We start from the raw sequence: 25,802 nt of genomic DNA on the forward strand, positions 1-25,802 counted from the left end.
AGGAGGATGTCTCCACTACTTGTCCGTACCCATGTCTGATGAGTGGTGATAGGCATAGTGGCGCAGGTGGTAGTGGTGTCGACTCTGACTCCTGGCCGTAGACGTACGGGCCATGACTCTTGTCTCCGTATTCCCATTCCCCCACTGGTACGAGGGTCCGTACCCGACATACAGGGTCTTAACGGCCATACCCAGTACAAGATCGTACGAGTATGTCCCATTCGACTCATAGTGGAGCCTCTAAGCCTTGGGGTCTCAAGGTATTGGGAACGGAGTACTTAGCACCTGTAATGGTCGTGGCGTAAGGTGGGAATTTTGGGTCCCTAGCACGAGATGCCCGAAGCACCCTAAGGCCACCCACGGGCACAGGCGATAAGCGTGTGGCCTCGCTAGACGTCTAAGTGTGCGAGGCGAGATGCCTCCTATGCAAGCCTCCCCCCTCGCATGGCCTCCCTTGCGTGGCCCCCTGATGGTGTGGTTTGGGCCCAGATGTGTCGAGTGACGGGGTGTCGGCCTCCTGAGAAGATGATGGCCCGATGGACCTCTCGGGGCCCGCGCGTGAGGGACCTCGCGTGGCCTCGCGCATGGGGCGCCGTTGACAGCCTCGCGTGATGCAAGTGGTCCGAGGGCCTCATGCATGGGTAGCCTTCGTCAGCCTCGCATGGTGAGAGTGGCCCGAGGGCCTCGCGCATGGGCAGCCTTCGTTAGCCTCGCATGGTGAGGGTGGCCCGAGGGCCTCGCGCATGGGCAGCCTCTGTCGCCCTCGTGTGGTGCAAGTAGTCCGAGGGCCTTGCATGGGTGAGGCACGAAGATGGCCTCGCGTGGGCAGCGCCGAGAAGGGTCCCGTGCGCATGGTCGAGGAGGGCCTCGCGGGGGCGTGATGTAGCGCCGAGAAGGGCCCCGCGCGCATGGCCGAGGATGGCCTTGCTCGGGCGTGGTGCAGCGCCGAGAAGGGCCCCGCGCGCATGGCCGAGGAGGGCCTCGCGTGGGCGTGGTGCGGCGCCGAGAAGGGCCTCGTGTAGGCGTGGTGCTGCGCCGAGAAGGGCCTTGCGTGGGCGAGGCGCGACGCTGAGACGGGCCTTGCGTGCATGGCCGAGGGTGGCCTCATGCCTAGGCGCGTCTTGGATCTTTTATGGGCGCGAAATATTGAGCGTCCACACTTGCCCCCTAGTCTAGGAGAGGACCTTTAGGTGCTCTTGTAGACTATTCACCTTGATTCTTATAAATAGGCCTTCATGCATGGCCTAATATTTTCACCTTACTTCTTTGGCTTATTGGTTTGGAGAGCCATTCCTTTTTCAAGAGGTAAGGGGTTCAATCCCCCACAACCTCATTTTTGCCATAGCTTCTTTTATTTTATTTTTTCAATTCATTTTCATCACTTTTTATTTATTTATTTATTTTTACATATGAGCTAATTTTTTGGAGTATCTATTTGGTGGCTAACACATCTTTCTGGTCCATTCTTGCAGACGCGTATTTTCGACCCTTTGGTGCTTTTCGCCCCTTGACCTCCTTTTGACCCCAGCTTCGCTCTCTTAACCGCTTGAGGTATATTTTCTCTCCCTCTCCCTCCTTTTTTTTTTCGGGTCCAAACTAGCATTACTCGGGATGGGGTACCTTAGCCTGAGCTTGTAGTGAATTTGACTGTATACATCCCCCTCTTTTTTATACCCTGTAGTGGGCCATTTAGGACGCTTGCACCTAGAGATATTAAGCCTATTCCTCTATGTTTTGTAGCCATCCCCTCATTTATACGCGAACCCCTTTTCGCTTTCGGGACGAGGTCTCATGGCTAGTGACGGCCCGTCCGACATTCCTCCGGGGGCTGAATTTATTGACCTGTCCTCAGACTCAGAGTCCCCTGAGGGCAATCCTCACCAAGACTATGACTCCTTAAGGCAGGCCCACATCCGCCACCTTGAGTACATTGCTGAACTTAGGCGCAAAATTGGGGTAGTGGAGAGCGAAATTGACTCGGTGTCGAGAGGAGACGGAGGACCTTCACCCCTAAACCTTAGTGACCATATAGCGCGCCTTAGGATGACCCTTTTTGAATTGCAGTGGGAGTTAGAGTTTATGGAGGGACACCTTCCGCCAGAACCTCCCAACCCTTCCTCGCCTGATGACGGTTATGGGGCTGCTACCGCCTCTCCTCAACCCCTAGTCTTAGTTTTTCCTAGCTTAGCGCTTCCGCCATCGCTCCCTCGATGGAAAACTCTTGCCAGGAAGAAAAAATGGAGGGTCAAGTGTTCTGTCTCTTCCTCACGTTTTTATTTTGATTTTGCAGATATGCCGAGGACACGCCGACATGTATCTATCCAGGAAGAGGATGACGCTCCTTTACTGGCGTCCAGTCTGGTGTCGCATGTGTCCGTGAACAAATTGAAGGAAATAGTGAAGCACTATCGTGTTCCCCCAGAATACGCCTTATATGCTCCTCAGGAGGCATGCCGGGCCGACCACCCTAGGAAGGGTCTTGTGGCTTTGAGTGAACACATTTTGAAGGCGGGTGGCACCATTCCCCTGCACCCGTTTTTCGTAGCGGTTCTCAACTATTTCGACCTGGCCCCTCTTCAGCTGTCACCCAACAGTTGGTTGACCCTAAGTTGTCTTTTTGTTTGGTTCAAGGAGCAGGCTGAACGCGCCCCAACGGCACAAGAGGTGCATTTCCTGTACAACCTCATGGGATCCCCCAAGTCCAAGGGCTTCTACTATCTGCAGAAGGCCAACAACGAGCTCTCGTTGATAGAGGGCTCGGTGTCCAATCCAGGGTCTTGGAAGCAAGACTTTTTCTTCGTAGAGGGCCCTCTCTCTGTTCGTGAACACTTTCGCGCCACCTCCAGTAAGTACCCTGGTCCTTCTTTTCTTCTTATTAGAACTTATTGTTTTGTACTCATGCTTGTACTGACACTGGTGCGGATCATGCAGAGCAATTTGCTGTTCCTTCGGTCATTGGGTCGGAGGCGAAGGCCATGAATGACCTCATTAATGCAGACTCTGCCATGAAGAAGGCGACGTTCTTATTCACCGTGGCAAATCTTAACCGCCACCAATTGTCCCCGGTCTCAGACCCCAAGCTCCTGTGGTCGGTTACTGTGTCTAAGAAGAAAATGGCTACACCGGTCGAGCCGTTCCTAGATGACGGTGAGGCCGAGGAGGGGCCGGAGGAAGCCCCCCTTGAATGTGGGGGATCTCATCAGCGCCCCCTGTCCCCCGGGGGATGCCCCCCGTATGGTTCCTACGACCAGGACATGGCCTTCCAACCTCAGGACCAGCATGTCGCACCGGGATGTTATGCTTCCCCTGGCCCAGATGGCTGTGACGCCTTCCCTCAGGTTCCTCTTGACATTGGATCACCGGGGGATGATTACGTCAACCTTGCGAAGGCCCCCTCTAATCTACCAGGGTCTTAGTTTTTCCCCTTCACTGCGCCCCCTCCCGCTTCGGCGAGCGGGTCGTCTGTCCTCCTCTAACCAGGTGCCCCCAGTATGGAGGGGGAGCCTTGGGTGACTCGGATGGCAACATCTTATGGACAGCGATACAATCAAATCGCCTCGGGCCTCCCTGTATCCGACTGGAATGGTCTTGGGAATGTGACTCAGTCGGACCTTGGGGACACCCTAAGGCGCGCCACGGCCTGGGTGAGTTCCTGCACCTCGCGTCGGTCATTATTATGTATGGATGTACATGCGTTTTTATTTTTGTTACTTATTATTGATGCCGTTAAACTTTCTTGTGCAAGCCTACACCGTGTCTCTACGGTATGCTGACTCGTCCAGCAACCTCTCCGCGTCTACTGCTGAGAGGGACTGCCTTGCAGCCCGGGTCCAGGAGCTCGAGAAAGAGTTTAACGAAACTAAGGCTAAGTTGTCAAAGGTCCAGACCAAATTTTCCGACTTGATACTAAAGAGGAAGGAAGTAAAGGCCAAGACCAAGGGGCTAAAGGACAAGGCTAAATGCTTGGGACGTGAACTCCAGGAGGCCAAGGCCATTGCGGCCGCATCGCAGCAGAGAGTTACCCAGTTGGAGGCCGAAGTCGAGGCCCTCAGGGCCGAACTTCAGTCGGCGCAGGAGAGGAATGCTTCCTTGGAGGCGGAGAGGGCTACCACCGAGCGCAGGTCCATAGACCGTGCCCTTTACAATGTGTGGAGGCAGGATCCTAATTTCGACTTCTCCTCTTTTGGTGAACATGTCGTTGCTCGAGCGGCCCTGTGGAGCGCCCACATTAGGAGGCCTTGAAGTAGTTACTTTATAGCATTTGCCGGCTAGCCCTCCATTGGTGTATGTTTTCTTCCTTTTTTTTGTTTTTGTTTTTTGTACTCCGGGCCTTTGTAATATGACTGTCACTACTATTTTCCTTTGGTAACTCTTGTACTATCTCCAAGACCTTCTTTTTCAATGTATATATACGTGTGTTGCTATTTATCTCTTATTCGACTGCATTTGAGGCCCTTTTAAGCCTGTATGATGGGGTTTGGTTGGTTCTCCTCTTTTATTTACCAGGCTAGAGGTCCTTTGGAGCCCATGAGAAAGGGTTCACTGGGACCTCTTTTGGTGCCTCTTGGTTGCTTTTATAAGGATATTTTGACCCCTTGGGTCCTAGCTATCCTTTTATATATTCTTGCGCGCGCTTATTATTTCTTTGCGAGAAGTGTCCTTCTCGTCGTTATTCATAGTACTATTTTTCAAGGGTCTCTTTTGGGACCCTTTTTGGCTAGGCGGCTCGGTGGCCACTCTAGACTTATTATTGTCGTTACCATACATTTTTTTGTAAGTCCCTATGGCCTCCCTTGGTGTTCACAAGGGTAGCTAATCCTTGTGATCCCAAGGGATGCCTTGTAAGGACTTCGTTTAAGGCCCTAGTATAGGGGGTCCCTTCGGGATCCCTCATCAAAGGGTCCTTTTTTTTTTTAACTTCCTCCTGATGGAGGGCCCTTTTTAGGATCCTCTTGGTAGAGGGTCCTTTTTAGGGGCCTCCTTTTTAGGAGGGCTAGGGGGCCTCTTGGTAGAGGGTCCCTTTTAGGGGCCTCCTTTTTAGGAGGGCAAGGGGTCCTTTTTAGGATCCTTTGTTAGAGGGCCCTTTTTAGGTTCCCCTTGCTAGCCGCATGCTGTTGCCTCCTATCCTGCCCCCCAAGTGTCTGGTGAAATTTATTTCGGCAGGCACTTTGGCTGATGCCCACGTAGCGAAGGAAAATAACACATGAAGTTGCAAACAGTTTCACCCATAACATGTAGTTTCATTCATCACATTCATAATAAACAGTTTCATGCAAACAGTTGCAACGATACATATGAGATTTTCATAGAAAATAAAATAAAAAGACTCACACCTACTCAGAAGGTTATCTAAGTAACCTCTTTGATTCCTCTCTATCATACTAAGACAGCGTGCCACACTTGTCCTTTTATCATCGGACGTGGGCGCCTTACTGGTAGTACTTCCTTAGGTGCTCCGCGTTCCATGCTCGGGGTATGACGGTGTTGTCCATGCGCGCCAGCTTATAAGTGTTCGGGGGTATGCACCGAGCAACTTGGTAGTGTAACGCCCTGGCTACCACAGAACAGTTACGGTGAACGGTGGACCGGAAATTTGACTCGTTACCCGAGTCCTTTGGTCAAAAACGTGCTCTAAGTGTAATTAACAGGTTAAGGTGTAAAACCAATAAAAAGGAAATGGAGATTTTATTACAAACTGCTCTGCAGAGCTAAACAAAACATTTATAAGTGGTTCTCAGTACAAAATGGTCACTACAGTTTTAAATTTACAATCCCGCCGACCTAAGCGGCAAAAATAGGGTAAACCCCCTAGTTCCTCCGAGAACACCATGACCGTGGCGGTCAAGCGGCCGCATATGTACACACCACCACATCAGCTCTCTACTCAAGGCTAGGTGAGCTTTTCTTTCCCTTTACCTGCACCACATAGCACCCATGAGCCAAGGCCCAGCAAGAAAACATAACATTTTTCACTAACATTATCAAATGATTATCATTATAATCATACTGAACATAAAGCTTTCAACAAGCAAATGAACATCACATGATTTTAGCGGGAGAGTGGCTGTTAAGTAAGCCACTAGCCTCCAAGCTCTCTTTTCTAGCGGGAGAGTGGCTGTTAAGTAAGCCACTAGCCTCCAAGCTCTGTTTGTTCATCGACCCTCAGGGTCGGTCAGGCATTAATGCTCCTTGAGTCATTCAATGCTAATAATCGATTAGATCTAATCTCCATTGGCTTGCGTGAACCACGCTAAGTCCATCCTTGACTAATAAGTCAGCGCTAAGTGACCAGTGTCCGGTATCACCGCCAAACCTGACTAATAAGTCACAGCTTCACAGCTGACACTAACACCTTTGCCAATTCTGACTGACAAGTCAGTGCAACGTGACCAGTGCCCAGTACCACTGCCGAACCTGACTAATCAGTCACAGCTTCACAGTTGATACTAGCACCTTTGCCAAACCTGACTAATTAGTCAGTGCTATGCATAAGCGAACAACATACGCTAAGCATCCATATTCAATCTGTGTCCATATTACACAATCAACATGCCTTACAAATATCCATGCATGTCACACTTGGGGTGCAGTTTTCTTACCTCCGGTTCGAGCAAGAACAAATAAAAGAGTGACCCTGAGAACGATCGACTTTTTGGTCCTTTAGCGGTTACCTGGTCATAACCAAAATATGGGATTCCATCAATAAAATGAATAATAAAAGGTTCCCAAACCAAAACCTAACCTCCGGGACCTCAAACACTACTCAACCGGGTAGTAGGTTCAATCCCGAGGCCTTAGGCTTGAATCCCCATGCTTAAAAGCTCACTTTGCCCAAAAATGCCTTAAGGGCCGCGGCCCTCCTTGGCCATGCCGCGGCCCGCCCCTCAAACAGAGGCGCCTAAACCCAGCCTTCACCAAGGGCCGCGGCTCACCCTGGCCATGCCGCGGCGCAACGCCCAGTTCAGCCAAAACCCCTGTTTTTTTTCCTCTACGATTTCACTTAGAACCAACCCTTCAAACCCAACTTAAACACCACCCAAACCTCTCTCAAACACCCATTTAAACCCCTAAACAACACTCAAAACTCTCCCTCATCATAACCCAAGACAACCCCCTAAAACCTCCATCAATTCCAACAATCCTCCATAAAAACACAAGCTGAAACTTATCATTAAAACATGGCAAAACCAGAAAAGTTATGATCAAAGCTTACCTCAAACTTAGTATTGAACCCTCTCCAATGGCTGAACTAAAACCACAACCTTAGCCCCTTGATTTCCTAGCTTAGCTCCACACTTGAGCTCAAAATTCCAAAGAAGAGAAACTATGGAGATGAATGTACGGGAAGGAGAAGATGAAGCAAACTCTGTTTTGGGTTCTATTTCACAGCCATCCATACATCATATATATCCAAATACTAAAAGACCATTATACCCCTTGGCATAATAAAGCTTCTAAAACCACTCAAGGGAAATTTTGACATTTTCCACCTACACCGTTAATCATAATTAACGCTTCCCTTTTCCCGCTAATCTCAATATCCTCAAACTCCAATATTTCACCTCCCGTTACCCTTTAATACCCGGTAACATTCTAATCATTAAAACACCCCGAGACTCACCCCGAGCCCCGAGCTTAAACCCGTTATGACCAAACCGACAATTAACATTCCTTGATCGTCTCATGCCAAATGGCTCGAACAAACCCACATCATAATGTGGTCTCAAATTATATCACCAACATGCGAACAACTAATCAATTTACCCTCAACGGGTCAAATTACCATCACACCCCTGTAATTGCAAATATGGACTCACATGCATGCATTTCACATCATATCATAATATAATCAACATATACATGCATTTAATCAACTAATAGCATAATTAAACAAGTATGGCCCTCCCGGCCTACTGTTCATGACGTTAAACACAACGGAAAATTCGGGGCACTACAGGTAGGGCCCCTCCCAGTTCGCCCCCAGCACTCCTGCTCCTGGGTCTCGTGTATTAGGGAGTACCTTCCTCAGCACCAAGTCGCCAACTCTGAAAGTTCTCACTCGCACCCTCGAATTGTAGTACCTTGCAGCGCGCTATTGGTATACTGCCACCCTCATTTGTGCTTTTTCTCTCTTCTCTTCAAGCATGTCCAAGCTTTCGGCCAGAGCTATGCGGTTGGCCTCGTCTCCATATGCCTGTACCCTGTGGGACTCAACCCGCATCTCAACCGGGAGTACGACCTCGCATCCGTAGGCCAAGGAGAATGGGGACTCCCCAGTAGTCGTGCGGGGGGTGGTTCTGTAAGCCCACAGCACATTTGGTAGCTCATCTACCCAGGCTCCCTTCATCTTTTCTAGCTTTGTCTTCAAGTTCTTCTTATGGACCCTGTTTATGGCCTCCACCTGTCCATTGGCCTGTGGGTGCACGACCGCGGAGAAACTCCTCCTTATGCCCCTTTCCCTACAATATTCCTCGGAAGCTCCTCCCTCGAACTGGGTGCCGTTGTCAGAAATAATTTTGTAGGGTAGTCCATATCACCAAACAATGAATTTGTTGACGAAAGAGGTGATGTGTTTGGCGGTTATCTTCATGAGGGGTTCTGCTTCTACCCACTTAGTGAAGTAGTCCACTGCCACCACCGCGTATTTCGCTCCACCCCTGCTTGTAGGAAGAGTGCCGATCAAATCTATCCCCCAGATAGCGAAGGGCCAGGGGCTGGTCATGCTAGTCAGTTCACTTGGGGGTTTCCGAGGGTAGTTGGCATGCCTCTGGCATTTGTCACATTTCATGGAAAAGTCATGCGCATCTCTCTCCATGGAGGGCCAGTAGTATCCTTGTCTCATGGCCTTCCTAGTTGTGGAGGGTCCGCTCTCGTGGTTGCCACACTCTCCCTCGTGTATCTCATGCAACACTTTCAACGCCTCCTCCTCTTCTACACACCACAGGAGTGGCATTGAGAATCCTCTTTTGTAAAGGACTCCAGCTACCATGGTGCATCTAGCGGCCCTGTACTCCAACCTCCGGGACTCGTTTTTGTCTGCAGGCAAGGTTCCTTCTTCCAGGTACCTTTTGATCGGCTTAGTCCACGACTCCCTTGGGACATTAATCATATGCACATCCGCGCCTTCGATGCTGGGTTTGGGTAAGTACTCCACGGGTATCGACTCCAAGATATCACCATCCTTGGTAGACGCTAGCTTCGCGAGTGCATCAGCATGGGTATTCTTTTCTCTGGGAAATTGCTCTATGTTATATGCCACCAACCGTCCCAGATAGCCCTTCACCCTCTCCAAGTAGGCTGCCATCTTGGGTCCCCTCGCCTAGTATTCCCCCTTTACTTGGTACACTACCAATTGAGAGTCACTGAAGATACGAAGGTGCGTCACTTTCAGCTCCTGGGCTAAACGCAGGCCAGCCAGGAGCGCCTCGTACTCTGCCTCGTTATTGGAGGCCTCAAACCCGAACCGGATTGCGCAATACATTCTGTGTCCCTCGGGCCCGGTCATCATGATGCCCACTCCGGATCCTCCTTCATTAGACGCCCCATCAACATGCAAACTCCATTCCTCTAAACCCCCTCGCTCTTCTTCTATAATAGGCTGCTCCCCTTCTTCATTTCTTCCTCCATTCGGATGATGGGTGAGCTCTACTATAAAGTCCGCCAGCACCTGTCCATTGATGGATGCTCTTGGGGTATACACAATGTCAAATTGACTCAACTCGATCGACCATTTCATCAGCCTCCCTGAGGTCTCAGGTTTATGTAAGACTTGCCTCAAAGGACTATCCGTCAGGACTTTAATTGTGTGTGCATGGAAGTAAGGCCTCAACTTCCTCGAAGCCACAACTAACGTATAGGCCAATTTTTCGATCTCCGGATATCGGTTCTCCGCATCCACCAAACGCTTGCTGATATAATACATGGGTTGTTGCTGCCTCTTCTCTCCTTTAACCAAGGCTGCGCTGATGGCATGCTCAGACACTGCCAAGTATAGGTACAGCTTCTCACCTTTCTCAGGTTTTTCCAACAGGGGTGACTTCCCCAAGTGCTCCTTCAGCTTGATAAATGCTTCCTCACATTTTTCATCCCAAGCGAACTTTTTGTTCCCTTTGAGGATGTCAAAGAAGGGGAGGCACTTATCGGTGGACCTTGAGATAAATCTGTTAAGGGCCGCCACCCTTCCCGTTAGGCACTGCACTTCCTTCTTGTTCTTTGGTGGGCTCATCTCTATTAGTGCCTTTATCTTATCAGGATTGGCCTCGATGCCTCTGGAATTGACCATGAAGCCCAAGAATTTTCCCGAGGATACACCGAAGGTGCACTTGACAAGATTCAACTTCATCTGGTATTTCCTAAGTGTGTCGAACATCTCACCAAGGTCCTTGTTAAGCTATGTTGCTTCCTTGGTCTTCACTAACATATCATCCACATACACCTCCATATTCTTCCCTATCTGGTTAGCGAACATTTTATTCACCAACCTCTGGTAAGTGGCACTCGCGTTCTTCAGCCCGAAGGGCATCACCTTGTAACAGTAGAGCCCTTTGTCCGTAATGAATGACGTGTGCTCTTCATCTGCTGGGTTCATTGGGATCTGGTTGTATCCTGAGTAGGCGTCCATGAAACTCAGTAATTCATGTCCTGCCGTCACGTCTACTAGCTGGTCTATCCTTGGAAGTGGGAAGCTGTCCTTAGGATAAGCTTTATTCAGGTTTGTGAAATCGACGTAGGTTCTCCATTTCCCATTTGGCTTCGTCACGAGTACTGGGTTTGATACCCACATAGGGTAGAAAGACTCACGGATGAACCCGTTGGCCTTCAGCTTGTCAACCTCCTCTTTTAATGCTGCGTATCTTTCTGGGTCTAGCGCCCGCCTCTTCTGCCTGACGAGCCTCGCCTCTGGGGAGATATTCAGATGGTGGCACATCACACCGGGGTCTATACCCACCAAATCCTCATGACTCCATGCGAATACATCTAGGTTATCCTTCAAAAAATTTATCAACTCCTCCTTCACGTCACTCTGCAGGCTTCTCCCTATCTTCAATTTTCTTAGCGGTTCTTCCGTCACCATAACTTCCTCTACTTCCTCCACTGGTTCTGCTCTTGACTCGTCCACAATCCGAGGGTCCAGCTCCTGCGGACCCCTCGCGGGCATACATAGCACCTCATGTATCACCATGGCCATTGGTTCCCGCGGTTTCACAGGCGCACGGAGTGAGGTGTTGTAGCACTCCCTTACCTCTCTCTGTTCTCCCTTCATATAAGCGACCCCTCCTGGAGTCGGGAACTTGAAAACCAAGTGATATATTGAAGTTATGGCTTTCAATTCTCTTAGGGAAGGTCTCCCCAATACCGCATTGAAAGCTGATGCACAATCTACTACAAAAAAGTTAGCCATGACTGTAGTCTGCCGGGGTTGCTCCCCCATGGTGAGTGTCAATTCGATCATTCCTAGGGGTTGCACTGAGTCCCCCATGAATCCATATAGGGATGATTGGCAGGGATTAAGATGATGAATGCCCAGTCCCATCTTTTCCAAGGCAGGGCGATATAGGATGTCCACCGAGCTCCCGTTGTCCACTAGGACTCGATGGACGCGCATATTTGCCAACTGAACTGTCAACACCAGCGGATCATTGTGGGGAAAGTGTACCCCTCGCGCATCCTCCTCAGTGAATGTTACCGAGTCATTTTCCCCCTTGAAACTTTTCGGGGGTCGCTGCTCCAAACTCATGACGCAGGGGGGCGGACTTCGCCGAGCCTTACTTGCATATCTATCTCGCCCTTTCCGAGAGTCCCCTCCAAATCTTGGATCTCTGAAAATGGTTCGGACCTCCCCCTATATTTCTGGGGCTCGCCCTTGCACCTGGGGTGCCGCAGGCTCGTCCTCTGGCTTTGGCCTCTCCCTCTTGATATAACGGCCCAGGTGTCCTCGGCGGATGAGCTCCTCAATTTCTTCCTTCAGATGGATGCACTCTGCCGTGGTGTGACCGATATCCTTGTGGTACTGGCAGTATCTACTGGGGTCCCTTTTGGACTGATCCTTTCTCATTGGTGGGGGCTTTTTGAAGGGAACTCGATCTTCGTTGGTGAGGTAAATATGCTCCCTGGTATCTGTGAGGTTCGTATAGTAAGTATGAGCCGCTTTCCTATGATCATTCCCTCGTTTGTTTTTCCTCTGCTGGTCATCTCTTGACCCATCGTACGCCCTTTTCTTCTTTGTTACATTCGACTCGTCGTTAGCTGGGGGCTTCGCGTGGGGCTCCTCCTTTCCTGCCTTTAAGTTGGCGTGGCCATCCTCCACACAGATATACTTCTGCGCTCTCTCGTAGAAGTCATCTAAATCGGTGACTTCCTTCTTCAACATGTTGTCCCACAACTTGCTTCCTGGGAGCACTCCGGCTGTAATGGCCATTTTCAACTCTCGGCGAGTTAGGCTCCTCACTTTCGTGGCCTCCATATTGAACCGGTGAATGTAGCTCTTCAGGCTCTCATTTTCCCCTTGCTTCACGTTGGCTAGGCTGGTGCCTGGCATTGTGTAGTCTCGCACGGCATGGTGCTGTTGGAGGAATTCATCAGAGAACTGCTGCCAGGATCTGATTGACCCCGGCCTTAACCTTTTGAACCATTTGTAGGCGGGTCCCTTCAAAGTGACAGCGAAGCAGTGGCATCTAACACCGCTTCCAATCCCTCTCAGTTTCATCAAATCGTTAAACGCATCCAGGTGGTACTTTGGATCCGTGTTCCCTTCGTAGGGGGTCATATTGGGTTCCTTAAAGTTGGCAGGGAGCCGGATGGCCTGTATCTCCCTCACAAAGGGCGACTCATGGTCGATTTCCTCCTCAAAGGCCTGGCCGCCTGATGCGGTGACGATCTTGCTTCGCAGGCTCCTCATCTCCGTGTCCAGGTCTTGTCTCCTCTTGCTTAGAGTGTCCCTCAAAGCGGACGGGCTAAGATCTGTCTTTCCCTTGCCCTCTCGAGGCGCCACAGGGGGCGTGGTCCCTTTGCCCACCCTCTTTTTATTGAGCTCCTCCCGTAAATCTGGGGGTGCTCTTTTAGACGTGACCTCGTCCTCATTGCGAGGGGCAGCGTTGGTCCTCGGCACTGGTTTCTGGGCCTGCTTAGGTGGTTCAGGGTGCTCGCGTTGCTTCGCTCGGGGGGTGTTACTGGTTGAGTGTCGGGTTCTCCCGTCATCTACCGGTATAGTGGTCTCCACCCCATCATGGCCCTTCTCCTTCCTCTTAGGCAAGGTCACGCTCGACTTACCCTGCAACAGGCCATTCAGGACCTCTTGCATGTTCTCCAAGGTGGTTTCCAACCTTTGGTTCTTACGGTGGAGCTCACGTATCTCCTCTTCGTAGAACCGAGATTTCGAACTTGAGCTCACAGAATGGACCCGGGGATGCTTATCTTGCCTACGGGTAGAGGGGCCCGGGTCCTGTCGGCCGGAGTTCGGTACCTGCGGTGGTTTCGGGAGAGGGAACTCATTAGCATTTCCCGGTGGTGCTCTTGGAGTACTTTCTCCAGGCGGAGCGGCCGGTGACGAGGCCACTCTATCACCTCCGTGAGCCTCAGGGTCCTTCGGGGGCTCCACGTCTCCGGGTGGAGGAGCGTCCTTCATGGAGGCCTTCAGCTGGACTCCGTTCAGGTGAACCTCCACCTCTCGTGTCTCCCTGAGTCACTTTGAACGTTTCGGCATCTTTTCTTGCCGAAAACAATGGTGGAACAGTAGCTTGAAAATAACGTTCCCACAGACGGCGCCAAACTGTTGACGGTGAGAACTCGTCAACTAAGTTGAGTTGGAAAACACTATCAAGTAAGGATCGTCAATAAAAAAGCTATAGAAATCAAAGTAATAACTCAAGAATAATGACAGAATAACAATGGAGAAATCAATCAATCTTTCCTTCACTCTCAAGCCTTTGCTACAGTAAAACTTCCAACCCCCCTTCAGGTGGGGTTAGAGTTCCTTTTATAATAGGCTCTAATGGCCCTGGGTACATGGTGGTCCAGGAGACCAAGTGGTACATAAGTACTCTGTCAGGAGAGTGGCTTCAGAGGTTGTGGTCGTATGTCTAGTACAGGGGCAGGTGTCAGGAGGATGTCTCCACTACTTGTCCGTACCCATGTCTGATGAGTGGTGACAGGCATAGTGGCGCAGGTGGTAGTGGTGTCGACTCTGACTCCTGGCCGTAGACATACGGGCCATGACTCTTGTCTCCGTATTCCCATTCCCCCATTGGTACGAGGGTCCGTACCCGACATACAGGGTCTTAACGGCCGTACCCAGTACAAGATCGTACAAGTATGTCCCATTCGACTCATAATGGAGCCTCTAAGCCTTGGGGTCTCAAGGTATTGGGAACGGAGTACTTAGCGCCTGTAATGGTCGTGGCGTAAGGTGGGAATTTTGGGTCCTTAGCATGAGATTCCCGAAGCACCCTAAGGCCACCCACGGGCACAGGCGATAAGCGCGTGGCCTCACTGGACGTCTAAGTGTGCGAGGCGAGATGCCTCCTATGCAAGCCTCCCCCCTCGCGTGGCCTCCCTTGTGTGGCCCCCATATGGTATGGTTTGGGCCCAGATGTGTCGAGTGATGGGGTGTCGGCCTCCTGAGAAGATGATGGCCCGATGGACCTCTCGGGGCCCGCGCGGCCTCGTGCACGGGGCGCCATTGACGGCCTCGCGTGATGCAAGTGATCCGAGGGCCTCGCGCATGGGCAGCCTTCGTCAGCCTCGCATGTTGAGGGTGGCCCGAGGGCCTCGCGCATGGGCATCATCCGTCGCCCTCGTGTGGTGCAAGTGGTCCGAGGGCCTCGCGCATGGGCGAGGCACGAAGCCGAGACGGGCCCCGTGCTCATAGCTGAGGCTGGGCACGAGAATGGCCGAGATGGACCTCGCATGGGCGAGGCGCGAAGATGGCCTCGTGTGGGCAGCGCCGAGAAGGGTCCCGCGCGCATGGCCAAGGAAGGCCTCGCGGGGGCGTGATTCAACGCCGAGAAGGGCCCTGCATGCATGGCCGAGGATGGCCTCACTCGGGCGTGGTGCAGCGCCGAGAAGGGCCCCGCGCGCATGGCCGAGGAGGGCCTCGCGTGGGCGTGGTGCGGTGCCGAGAAGGGCCTCGCGTGGGCGAGGCGCGACGCTGAGATGGGCCTTGCATGCATGGCCGAGGGTGGCCTCGTGCCTAGGCGCGTCTTGGATCTTTTATGGGCGCGGAATATTGAGCGTCCACAGTTTTTCTTCAAAAATTCCACTAGTTTTTTGTTTTGTTCTTGTCTCTAAGTTTTTACTGAGTTTCACAACCCTGGTTGGATCTGACTCATCAAGTTGGACCTCCTCGAGGTCCTCGACTGATCCTACATCTTCCTCAGAATCCCCAAAGCAAGGATCTAAATCCCTATCCTCACTTTGGGCAACACCCTATTTGGCGACGTGCTCACCTGATTGGGCTTGTATCTCATTTGCCAATTGTAACCCTTTTTTGGCTCCTTCCCTCGATCCACCCTTTTTTGCTTTAGTAATCGAGGAATTGTAGCATTCCCTCATTTCTCGCTGGTTTCCCAACACACATCTTATCCATGTGTCAGTTGAAAACTTCATTGCGAGGTGCCAGACCGAGGTTACGGCTCGCAGGTCGACTAGAATAGGCCTTCCAATCACAAAATTATATGCAGAAGGACAATCAAATACTATAAAAGTAGTGAGTAATGTCCTGTTTGTAGGTGCAGTTCCTGCTGTGACTGGATGCCTGATCGACCTTATTGGCACGAGCCCTTCGCTAGAAAAACCATAAATGGTTTGGTTGCATGGTTCCAAATCCTTCACTGACAACTTCATCCTTTCCAGTGAAGACCTGTACAGAATATTTACTGAGCTCCCTATGTCCACTAACACCCGCTTAACCATCATATTGGCGATTTGGACATCCATGACCAGAGGGTCCGAATGAGGGAACCGGATGTGCTGAGCGTCAAGCTCAGAGAAAGTTATCGGTTCTTCTTCTGTTCGAGCTTTCTTGGGAGTTCGCTCCTCCACATTCAGCATTTCAATGTCTTGGTCATGGCATAAGGTTCGGGCGTATCGCTCCCTTACCTTACCACTATCTCCTGCTAGGTGTGGGCCGCCACAGATGGTTAGTAACGTACCCGCCACGGGAGCTGGCAGTAAAGGGGGCGAGCGTTGGCATACAGGTGCCTATTCATTGCCTCCTTGAGCCTCTCGCTTAGAACCTCCAGTGGTTCGTACATATCTCCTCAGGTGTCATTGTTTGATAAGGAACTCAATTTCATCTTTCAGCTGGTTGCACTCATTGGTGTCATGACCATAGTCGTTGTGAAAACAGCAACACTTTGTTGTATCTCTCTTGGAGATATCTTTCCTTATCGGAGCTGGTCGCTTGTAAGGGACATTGGTGATGGTCGCCTGGTACACCTCCACCCTACTTTCGACTAGGGCCGTGTAATTGGTGAATCTTGGCTCGTATCTGTTACCCTTAGGGCGCTTATTCTTAGACGTCGATGGCTTGTTTTTTGCCCTTTTTCCACCATTTTTCCCGTTGCCGTTGGGTTTATCTAACCCATTGGCGGCTTTGGCGGGATCTTCCTTTGGTCCCTTGTCTCCAATAGGTGACTTCCCTTCGTTAGCAATCGCCTCTTTGAGCTTGATGTACCGGTCTGCTCAATCCAGGAATTCTTGGGTACTCTTCATCCCGTTCTTCCTTAAACTGTTCTAGAGGGGTGAGTGGTGCCGCACTCCAGCAGTAAGTGCCATCATTTCCCCTCATCGCCAACCGTCTTAGCTCCAGCTGCCACTTGTATAAAACGCTAGACATATTCCTTTAAGGATTCTCCCTCCTTCTAGCGTATCTCAACCAGTTGGTTGGCTTCAGTCATATGTACTCGACCAGCGTAGAATTGCCCGTAGAACTCCTTTACGAACATCTCCCATGACACTATGCTAGTAGGAGGGAATTTGCAAAACCATTCCTGAGCAATATCGGATAAGGTGGCTGAAAAGATTCTGCAGTGAGCATCATCCGACACCTTCTAGGTGTCCATCTGTATCTCAAATTTATTCACATGAGATACCGGGTCCCCATATCCATCGAAGTTGGGCAATACTGGCATCTTAAATTTGCTTGGGGTTTATGCCATTGCTATTCTTTGTATGAATGAGTGCCTCTTCTCCGATCATACTTGATGTGGGATGTTCGGCTCCCCATTAGCTGCTGTACGGCCTGATTCAGCGCATTGATCTGGTGCTGGAGGAGTGTATTCATCGTGCCTTTCCCACCTATCATTGAGCACATCCCTCAAGTTGTCATCTTTATGCCTTTGCTCGCTAGCACCCAACCGATCAATGACGTTAGGTTGCCTAGGCTGCTCCCCAGCGTTCTAGATCACAGGCCTATTTTCTCTTGGTAGGGGATTCTTTTCTCCACCATTCTCTCCTTGCTCTCGACCAGCATTTCCCCTGCCGGAATCAACTTCATTGTAATCAGGACCGTCCCTAAAATGTGATTGGCTATGGCGCGACCTGCTGGTCGCACTATTCCCTCCTCTTGCTGGTACCTCTCGAGCGTCAGGAGGAGGCTTGCGTTGGTCGGTGGGTCCTCGGACATTATTATGTCTTGGGTGGTCCCTGACCGCAGAGCCGGACTCGGCATGCCTTTTGTTAGCAGAAGGACGCTGTCCCTTGCTCGGAGGATTCAGTTCATCAGCAGTTTGGCGTCTAGGGCTTTGGGGAGGCTTCCTCGCCCTATTATGCCTTTGACGCTGAGGATTATCTCGGCCAGTATGAGGAGGTGGTTGCTGCTCAAGATCTTGAAATGGAATATCCTTTTGAGCAGTATGAGGTTGCTCCAGCCTTAGAGGACTTGCCAGTTGAGGTGGATGACTTGAGTTTGGGCCTTGTTGTGGTGGTGCACTTGGTGGCTGATCCGGTTGAGAAGTTGGCGCAAGTTATCCCCAGGCCAACTGAATGACTACTTTTAGGGTGGCCATGGCATCTCTCTATCGACGGTCCATGTCAGCCTGCCGCTCATTCACCTCTTGACGTTGACAGTCAATTTCCCTTTGTTGCAACGCCATCGTCTCAGCCACATTCTCCTGATTAGCCCTCAGATTGGCTAACTCCTCCTGCAACATAATCAGTGTTGTCCTCAAGGTCTCAGAATCCATCTTCTCCTCTTGAAAATCCAACTGTGGTTCATCTTCAGCCATATTTTGTGTAGGAGGTTGGGTGGATGCAGCACCAGAAGTTTGTCCCGTCTTTCTGGATGTTTTCGCCATTTGATTTTATGGGAAGTCTTGAGTTCGGCTCTCAATGAAAGCACCAAAATGTTGACCCTCGAATTGGTCCACGACGCGGAGTCAAATAAATGATATAAAGTAAGATTAAAATGAGAAGAACTCAAGACAAAAAGATAAACGACACAAACAATTTATAGTCGTTCGACCCCAATAGAATGGTAACAACCTACATCCACTTAGTGTTCTTATTGATGTAGTATTCTGAGAACAGTGATCAATGAACTAGGGTTCACAAGTTCCACTTAATGTTCTTATTGGTGTAGTATTCTGAGAACAGTGATCAATGAACTAGGGTTCACGAGTTTCACTAAATCTCAGATAAAATACAATTGTGATGGATAACAACACTCTTTTTCTCTCTTAGAATCTCTCAGCTCGAGCGTTCTCAAGCCAAATGTTGGAAAATCAAAAGTCCCTTCTCTTGAGCCCTTTGATTCTTATTTATAGGCTCAAAGAGGTTTACATGGGCCAATGGTCCTTAATTACACTCAATACATGCGTATCTAAATAATAATTAAAATTACCGTTCCTACGTAATTACAAGATCGCATATTTAAAGGAAATAACTGAGTATATGCGACCAGGATGGTCACCCCTGATTATGATACTTGATATTCCAATGATCTCCTGGTCGAGGAGGATATGCTCACTTAAAACTGCCATGTGTTTCCCAAGTGTAGATCAATCCTGCCACGTCATCAAGTAGTCCATTTTTGGGTAAACATATACCAACTGTCACGGGCTGACATTTTGACAGCGGAAATGCCCGTGCGACACCGTGACTCCTCTGAGCCAAGGTCAGCCTTCCAACAATTCAAATAACAATGGACACATTTTTCGCGCGGCCGTGTGCCTTTGCACACTTCCGTCTCTTGAACTACTCCCGCTTAGTCATGCTCTCAAGCATCTATGAGTTCAACCATGCATCAAGGTTATCCAGGCAAGACACTCACACTGTTCATCGGTACTCACCATGGCAAGGAAAATCCCAACACCGATGCTCACCTAGACATTCGCAAGCCAAGGTAGCATGTGTGGACAAGAGCCAACACCAAGCTGATGTGCCAACACCTCTCATCATAAATAAATAAATAATCTTAATCCTGCGAGTAGAGCTTCGTATTCGACTTCATTATTGGACGCTGTAAAGTTGAATCTGATTGGACAATGGAATCGATGTCCTTCGGGTGTGACTAAGATCAAATCTGCTCTAGCATTGTGCTCGTTGGAAGAGCCATCTATGAGCAATTTCCACGAAGGAGTTTGACTTTGGAGTCCAGGTTCCTCCATCGGTCCAACATTCTGGATTCCAGTGAATTCTGCAACAAAGTCTGTTAGAGCCTATCCTTTCACAGCTGCTCGTGGAGAATAAGAAATATCAAGCTGCCTAAGTTAAACTGCCCACTTTAATAATCAACCGACGACTTTTGGTTTCTGTAGGACTTGCCGTAATGGCTGGTCAGTGAGTACCACAATGGGGTGAGCTTGAAAGTATGTTCGCAGCTTTCTGGAGGCCAAAATCAAGAAATAGACTAATTTCTCAATGGGTGGATATTGCAACTCTGCTCCTACTAGCCTCTTGCTTATATAATTCACAGCTTTTTGAACATGTTCCTCCTCTCTGATCAAAACAGCGCTAGCATCATACTCTGTGACTGCCAAGTAGATGAACAAAGTTTCTTTTTCGACCTACTTGGATAAGATCGGTGGTTGTGACATATGGGACTTTAGCTCCTGAAAAGCCTGTTCGCACTCTTCCGTCCATTCAAACTTCTTGTTGCCCCTGAGTAGATTAAAAAATGGAACGCACTTGTTCGTTGATTTAGAAATGAATCTAATCAAAGCAGCAATCCTCCCAGTTAGGCTTTGAACATCTTTAATCTTGGCAGGCGACTGCATCTCGATCAGGGTCTTGATCTTTTCGGGATTAGCTTCGATTCCTCGCGAGTTTACTATGAATCCCAAAAAATTTCCTGATCCAACACCAAAGGAACACTTGAGGGGATTTAGCTTCATCTGATATTTGTTCAAGATGTTGAAGCATTCTCGCAGGTCCTCGATGTGCTCTTCTGCCTTCTTTGACTTGACTAGCATGTCATCAACATATACCTCCATGTTAATGTCGATTAGTTCTTATAACTTATGGTTGACTAGTCGCTGGTAAGTCGCACCAGCGTTTTTCAAACCGAAAAGCATTACTTTGTAACAGTAAAGCCTTCTATCTGTTCGAAAGCTAGTGTGATCCTCATCAGGTGGATGCATACTGATTTGATTGTACCTAGAGTATGTGTCCATGAATGATAAAATCTCATGCCCTGATGTAGCATTGACCAGCTGGTCGATCCTTGGGAGTGGGAAACAATCCTTCAGGCAGGCTTTATTGAGGTCTGTGAAATCCACGCATGTTCTCCACTTGCTATTCGGCTTGGGAACCGATAACTCTTGAATAAAGAGTTATTTCATGTGCTTTTGAACTTATAATTGTGAAAAAATCATGGGTGATGTTAGTTTATTTTTAGCTTTTGTAGCTAACCTTGATGTTTTCATTATCATAATTAAGTTTAATTATTTTTTTTAGTTTTTAATAGCTATTGGGTTAAAGGTAATAGTTTCATGGATTAATATTCGTACAAGGAATGAACTAACATGTGAAACTATTTTGATTTAATTTTGTTGTTGATGGCTGAATTATCAGGTTTGCTGCAGCAAAACATAAGCATTTTGATCAGGCAACTTTTGGGCACATGGAACACGTGGCAGTCAATGAGTAAGCTGGAAATTTTCGCTGAGGTGGCAAGGGCAGAAAGAATTAGTCAACATATTGGAGAAAAAGACAAAAAGAGAAAGGAGGAATTAATGTTTTTGGAGAAAAGGGGGCATTATGGTACTTTTGGGAAAGGGAGGAGAAAATCTAATATACACAAAAGAGGGTTTCAGCCGAAGAAAGGAAGCAGCAGCCATTTTTGGAAAAGAAAACCAGAAAAAAATAGAGGAGAAAAACTGAGAATATCAACATGGAAGAAAGGAGGCCAAACAAAGAAAGCTCAAGCATCATTTTGTATTTGTTCTTTCTTCTTTTCCTAAACGTTATTTTATTAATTTCCGAGTTGGATTCTAAATATGAATATTATGGGCTGTTTTGATTGTGAATTAATGTTTATGAACTCAGCCATGAACTAATTTTTAGGTGGCTTGAATTGTTGATGAACCCTATGTTATAGTCTATCAATTTCTTGCACTTTATTTTAGTAAAATCTCCTTTGTTCATTCAAGTGTGCTTATATTAATTTCTTGTTGTTGTTTGGCTAGCAATGGCATGTTATTTAATTATGTTTAATGCTAGAAAGATTAAATGTAATGGGAAGAACTTGGATGACACAAGTCATAATCTAGGTTAGGTTATGTTAGTAAGTAACATAGGGATATGTTATTTTCCTTGTGTAACTTTTGAGAATTAAACTTTGATTTGCATTCTTAAATCTGATTTTGCATAGGAATATGTTTAATTAGGTAGAAGAATTAATGTCATAAAATTTGGGAAAGTTTTATGGGTGTTTAAATGAATTCTTGTTAACCTGGGAGTTTTGCTAGAATATTGTTGCAGCAATCTGTCCACAAGTTGTTCAGGATGAATAATATAGGGGAATTCAATAATTCAAATCCATTTTGCAATCCATATATTTCTCTTAGTTTTCTTGTTCAGTTCATTTTTTAATTTCAGTATTTCCATTTTATTTTAATATTTTGCTTAGCCTATAAACAACCCACTTGATTTTTAATTTTCTAAAATTGTTTAGTAATTGTTTTGATTATTTTTTCTAATTTGCAATCCTTATGGAGACGATTTACTTATCATTATATTACTTGTGTGATTACGTGCACTTGCGTATTTAAAATCAAATATTAAATTGATCGCAACAAGTTTTTGGTGTCGTTGCCGGGGATTGAAATTAGAAATTCTTGTAAAATCAATTACTTGCAATTTTTTTTTTTTTGTTGAGCTGACTTTGTTTGCTTGCTCTTGTGATTTCTCAGGTGATTTACTATATGAATGAGCAAGAAGACATTGAACTAGCTCCTATTGACCCTGAGATTGAAAGAACAATTAGAAGAAGACTAAGGGAACAACGGGCTCAAAATCGCCTTAATATGGCTGAAGAGGTTGAAGGAGTTGAGGGTGCTAATAATGTGTAACACCCTGGATAGCCAAGACCGTTACATTGTGTGTTTATAAAGTTCTAGACTTGCTAATCAAGTCATTTAATTTAAAACGTGTTACTGAAACTATAAAGAAACTAGGGTTAAAACATTTTGGTCTTAAAAGCCACATTTATCATAAGAAACATTATCTGTTTACACGGGATCCCAAAAACATTGAGTTCAAAGACCGTTTACAAAAGTCATAAGGTTTAGATACAACGACAAGCCATATTAAGGCAAAACAAACAGTTAGGCAGTCCCTGTCCTGACCCACTCCTCGACCATGGTGATCGAACAGCTGGTTATGTACATTCAACCCTGCAACTCTCCATCTCAGGATTGGTCCAACTTGCCCTTGCCTTTACCTGCACCACGTAGCACCCGTGAGCCAAGGCCCAACAAGAAAACACAACAATAGAGCATAAGCATTCAATAGACCAATCAACATCTCACATCGCATCACAAGTGCTCAATCATATAATCATTCAGTACAATCAAATATCCAACATTCCAAACATGTCATCTCATATCATATATCAGTTCACGAATGATAACTAGGGCTAGCGCCCTCAGGCTGCTCCCTCTGTTATCCCACTGACTCCGGCCCGCTTAAACCGAGCTCAGTGAATATTAAGCTGTCCTCGGCTACCAGTGGCCAAGCCGCGCCCTGTGCGCAAATATTATGTATGGCACCCTTAGGCCGCTTTCACATGTCCCATGGCATAATACCATCCTTGACACGATACAAATATCGGGAGCACTTAGTCCCATCACAAACATATAACCGGGTGCAGTTTTCTTACCTTTCAATTCACTAGCTTTGATCCCTCGACTCCTTGAGCTCGATCCCCCTCGAGCCCTAGCGCTCACCTAAACACAACCATAGGCCAAAGTCATCATCAATCCTCAAGTCCAAAACCTAGCCTCGGGGCCAATCCCGAGCCCCCGGGAAGTCCTAGTTCCACCAAACAAGGTGGTGGAATCAAACCCCAAACCCTTGGTCAAAAACCCTTGCAAACAACCTTAAAATCCCCTTATGAAAGCAGGGTAGCGCTACAGCGCTCCTAGGAGGGCGCTACAGTGCTACAAATAGAAGCTAAATCCCCTCAACATGCATGGCCTAGCGCTGTAGCGCTAGTCACAGACAGGCCAACACCAGTTTTCCCTTCCTGCGATTTCCTCGAACCAAACTCAACCAAAACCTCTCCAAACCTTTACCAAACACAAAAGCAACCTTATGAACATACTCCACTCATCCCAAGCACCCCAAATACTCAAAACCCAATCACATGCATCTCTTAATCCCAAAATTCACCATAGCTAACCCTATACTCAGAACTCAACATAAACCAGTCAAAACACCAAAGTCTAGAGCTCAGAACTTCATACCTTCTAGTGGAATTCGATCTCAAGTTGCCTCTAGCCCTCCTTGGCTTGCTTTTCCTCAACCCTTGGCTCCAACTTCCCTAGAATTCCCCATCAACACAGCTTAGATAACTTAGTTAAGAACCAAAACCAGAACTGAAGAGACTTACAGAATTTTACCTCAAGTATTGGTGAGTTCTTGCTAAACCTCTGTCAATTCCTCAAACCTAGCTTAGGATCCTTGATGCTCAGCCTAACCCAGCTCTCCTTCCTGAACTTTTCTCCAAAATTCTCAGGAAACTAATGGAAAATGCATAAACCGACCTTAGGAACTCTTTTGTTTTCTCCCTTTCCTTTTTCTTCCTTTTCCTTCTTTTCTCCCTCTCAGACCTCTACCCTTCTCTACAATTTCCACTAACACAAAGCCCCAGTAATTCCCATCTTTAGAAGGCCAAATGACCTTAATTCCCTCCCCTTTATTTCTAACCCTCTAATCCACTTAAGGGCATTTTAGTCATTTTACCCAATTCCCGCTAATTCCTCGAGTGTCTTTAATATTTCCCGCTTAATTCCTGATACCTAATTAATCACCAATAATATTCCTCAATGTCAAGATAGACTCCAGTATACTCACTAAATTCCCATTTATACCCCTAAGCTCACCCCGAGCCGGGTATAAATCCCCGCCATGACTTTTTCGCTACTTTGATCACTAAGATCGTCTCGAGTCACAGATCACAGATATATCCACATAATAATGTGGTCTCGAAAATTATCACATATATCATAACAATTATGCCCATAATGGCCAAAATTACGATTACGCCCTTCTAACCTAATCAGGGCCTACATGTATACTAATACACATAGTCATGCACCTCAGATATTCAAATAGTCATATAACATGCTTTGAATCATAATCATGCATCTTAATCATTAAAGTCACACATAATTCCCATTATGCCCTCCAGGCACACTAATCAAGGCCCTTAAGCCTTATTAGCGAATTTGGGTCGTTACATAATGTCACTAACGCAATTACTATGGCTGATGATAGAGAGAGAGCCATAAGGGAGTATGCTGCCCCCATGTTTAATGAGCTTAATCCGGGCATTGTTAGGCCTAAAATTCAAGCACCCCAATTTGAGTTAAAGCCCGTTATGTTCCAAATGCTGCAAATAGTGGGTCAATTTAGTGGGCTGCCTACTGAGGATCCTCATCTTCATCTTCGTTCATTTTTGGAGGTGAGTGATTCTTTCAAGCTACAAGGAGTGAGTGACGAGGCCCTAAGGTTGAAATTTTTCCCTTTCTCTTTGAGGGATCAAGCTAGAGCTTGGCTAAACACCCTTCCTCCCGACTCGGTGACTACATGGAATGAGTTGGCTAAAAAATTCTTGATGAAGTACTTCCCTCCTACCAAAAATGCCAAGTTTCGCAATGAAATTATGTCATTTCAGCAGCTAGAAGATGAATCATTTTGTGAAGCTTGGGAGAGATTCAAGGAGTTATTGAGAAAGTGCCCACACCATGGGATCCCACATTGTATACAAATGGAAACTTTCTACAATGGGCTAAATTCTTCCACTCGTATGGTGTTAGATGCTTCAGCTAATGGGGCTATTCTCTCTAAGTCCTATAATGAAGCCTATGAGATTTTGGAGAGGATAGCTAGCAACAATTATCAATGGTCCAATGTTAGAGCCTCAACAAGTTGAAAAGTGGCTGGTATACTTGAAGTTGATGCATTGATAGCTTTGACCGCTCAAGTTTCTTCAATGACTAACCTTCTCAAGAACATGAGTTTGGGGGGAATGGTACAACCAGCTGCTATGGGACAAGTTGCCGATGTATCTTGTGTTTATTATGGAGATGGGCACGTATTTGAGAGTTGTCCTTCGAATCCCGCTTCGGTTTGTTATGTGG

At 47.7% G+C, this 25,802-nt stretch overlaps 1 protein-coding gene and 1 non-coding gene across 2 annotated transcripts; both read right to left on the minus strand.

Annotated features, from left to right (window-relative positions):
* Positions 1 to 17,396: 17,396 nt before the first annotated feature.
* Positions 17,397 to 18,092, minus strand: LOC133791698 (uncharacterized). Its single transcript, XM_062229617.1, has 2 exons — positions 18,051 to 18,092; positions 17,397 to 17,936 (listed from the first exon to the last, which is right to left on the minus strand). The coding sequence occupies exons 1-2, from the start codon at positions 18,090 to 18,092 to the stop codon at positions 17,397 to 17,399; spliced, it is 582 nt and encodes a 193-aa protein (XP_062085601.1).
* Positions 18,093 to 25,306: 7,214 nt separating this feature from the next.
* LOC133793241 (small nucleolar RNA R71) lies at positions 25,307 to 25,413 on the minus strand. The gene has a single exon (XR_009874695.1). It is a non-coding gene; the product is annotated as a small nucleolar RNA R71 (small nucleolar RNA).
* Positions 25,414 to 25,802: the final 389 nt, after the last annotated feature.

This window comes from Humulus lupulus, chromosome 7 (genome assembly GCF_963169125.1).
Source record: "Humulus lupulus chromosome 7, drHumLupu1.1, whole genome shotgun sequence".
Classification (NCBI taxonomy): Eukaryota; Viridiplantae; Streptophyta; class Magnoliopsida; order Rosales; family Cannabaceae; genus Humulus; species Humulus lupulus.

Bases quoted from the DNA above. Each gene is read 5' to 3' on its own strand.
- LOC133791698 (XM_062229617.1), bottom strand. From the start codon at position 18,092: ATGGCGTTGCAACAAAGGGAAATTGACTGTCAACGTCAAGAG. The intron at 17,937-18,050 runs GTGAATGAGCGG...CAACCGGATCAG, and splicing joins TTGACTGTCAACGTCAAGAG to CCACCAAGTGCACCACCACA.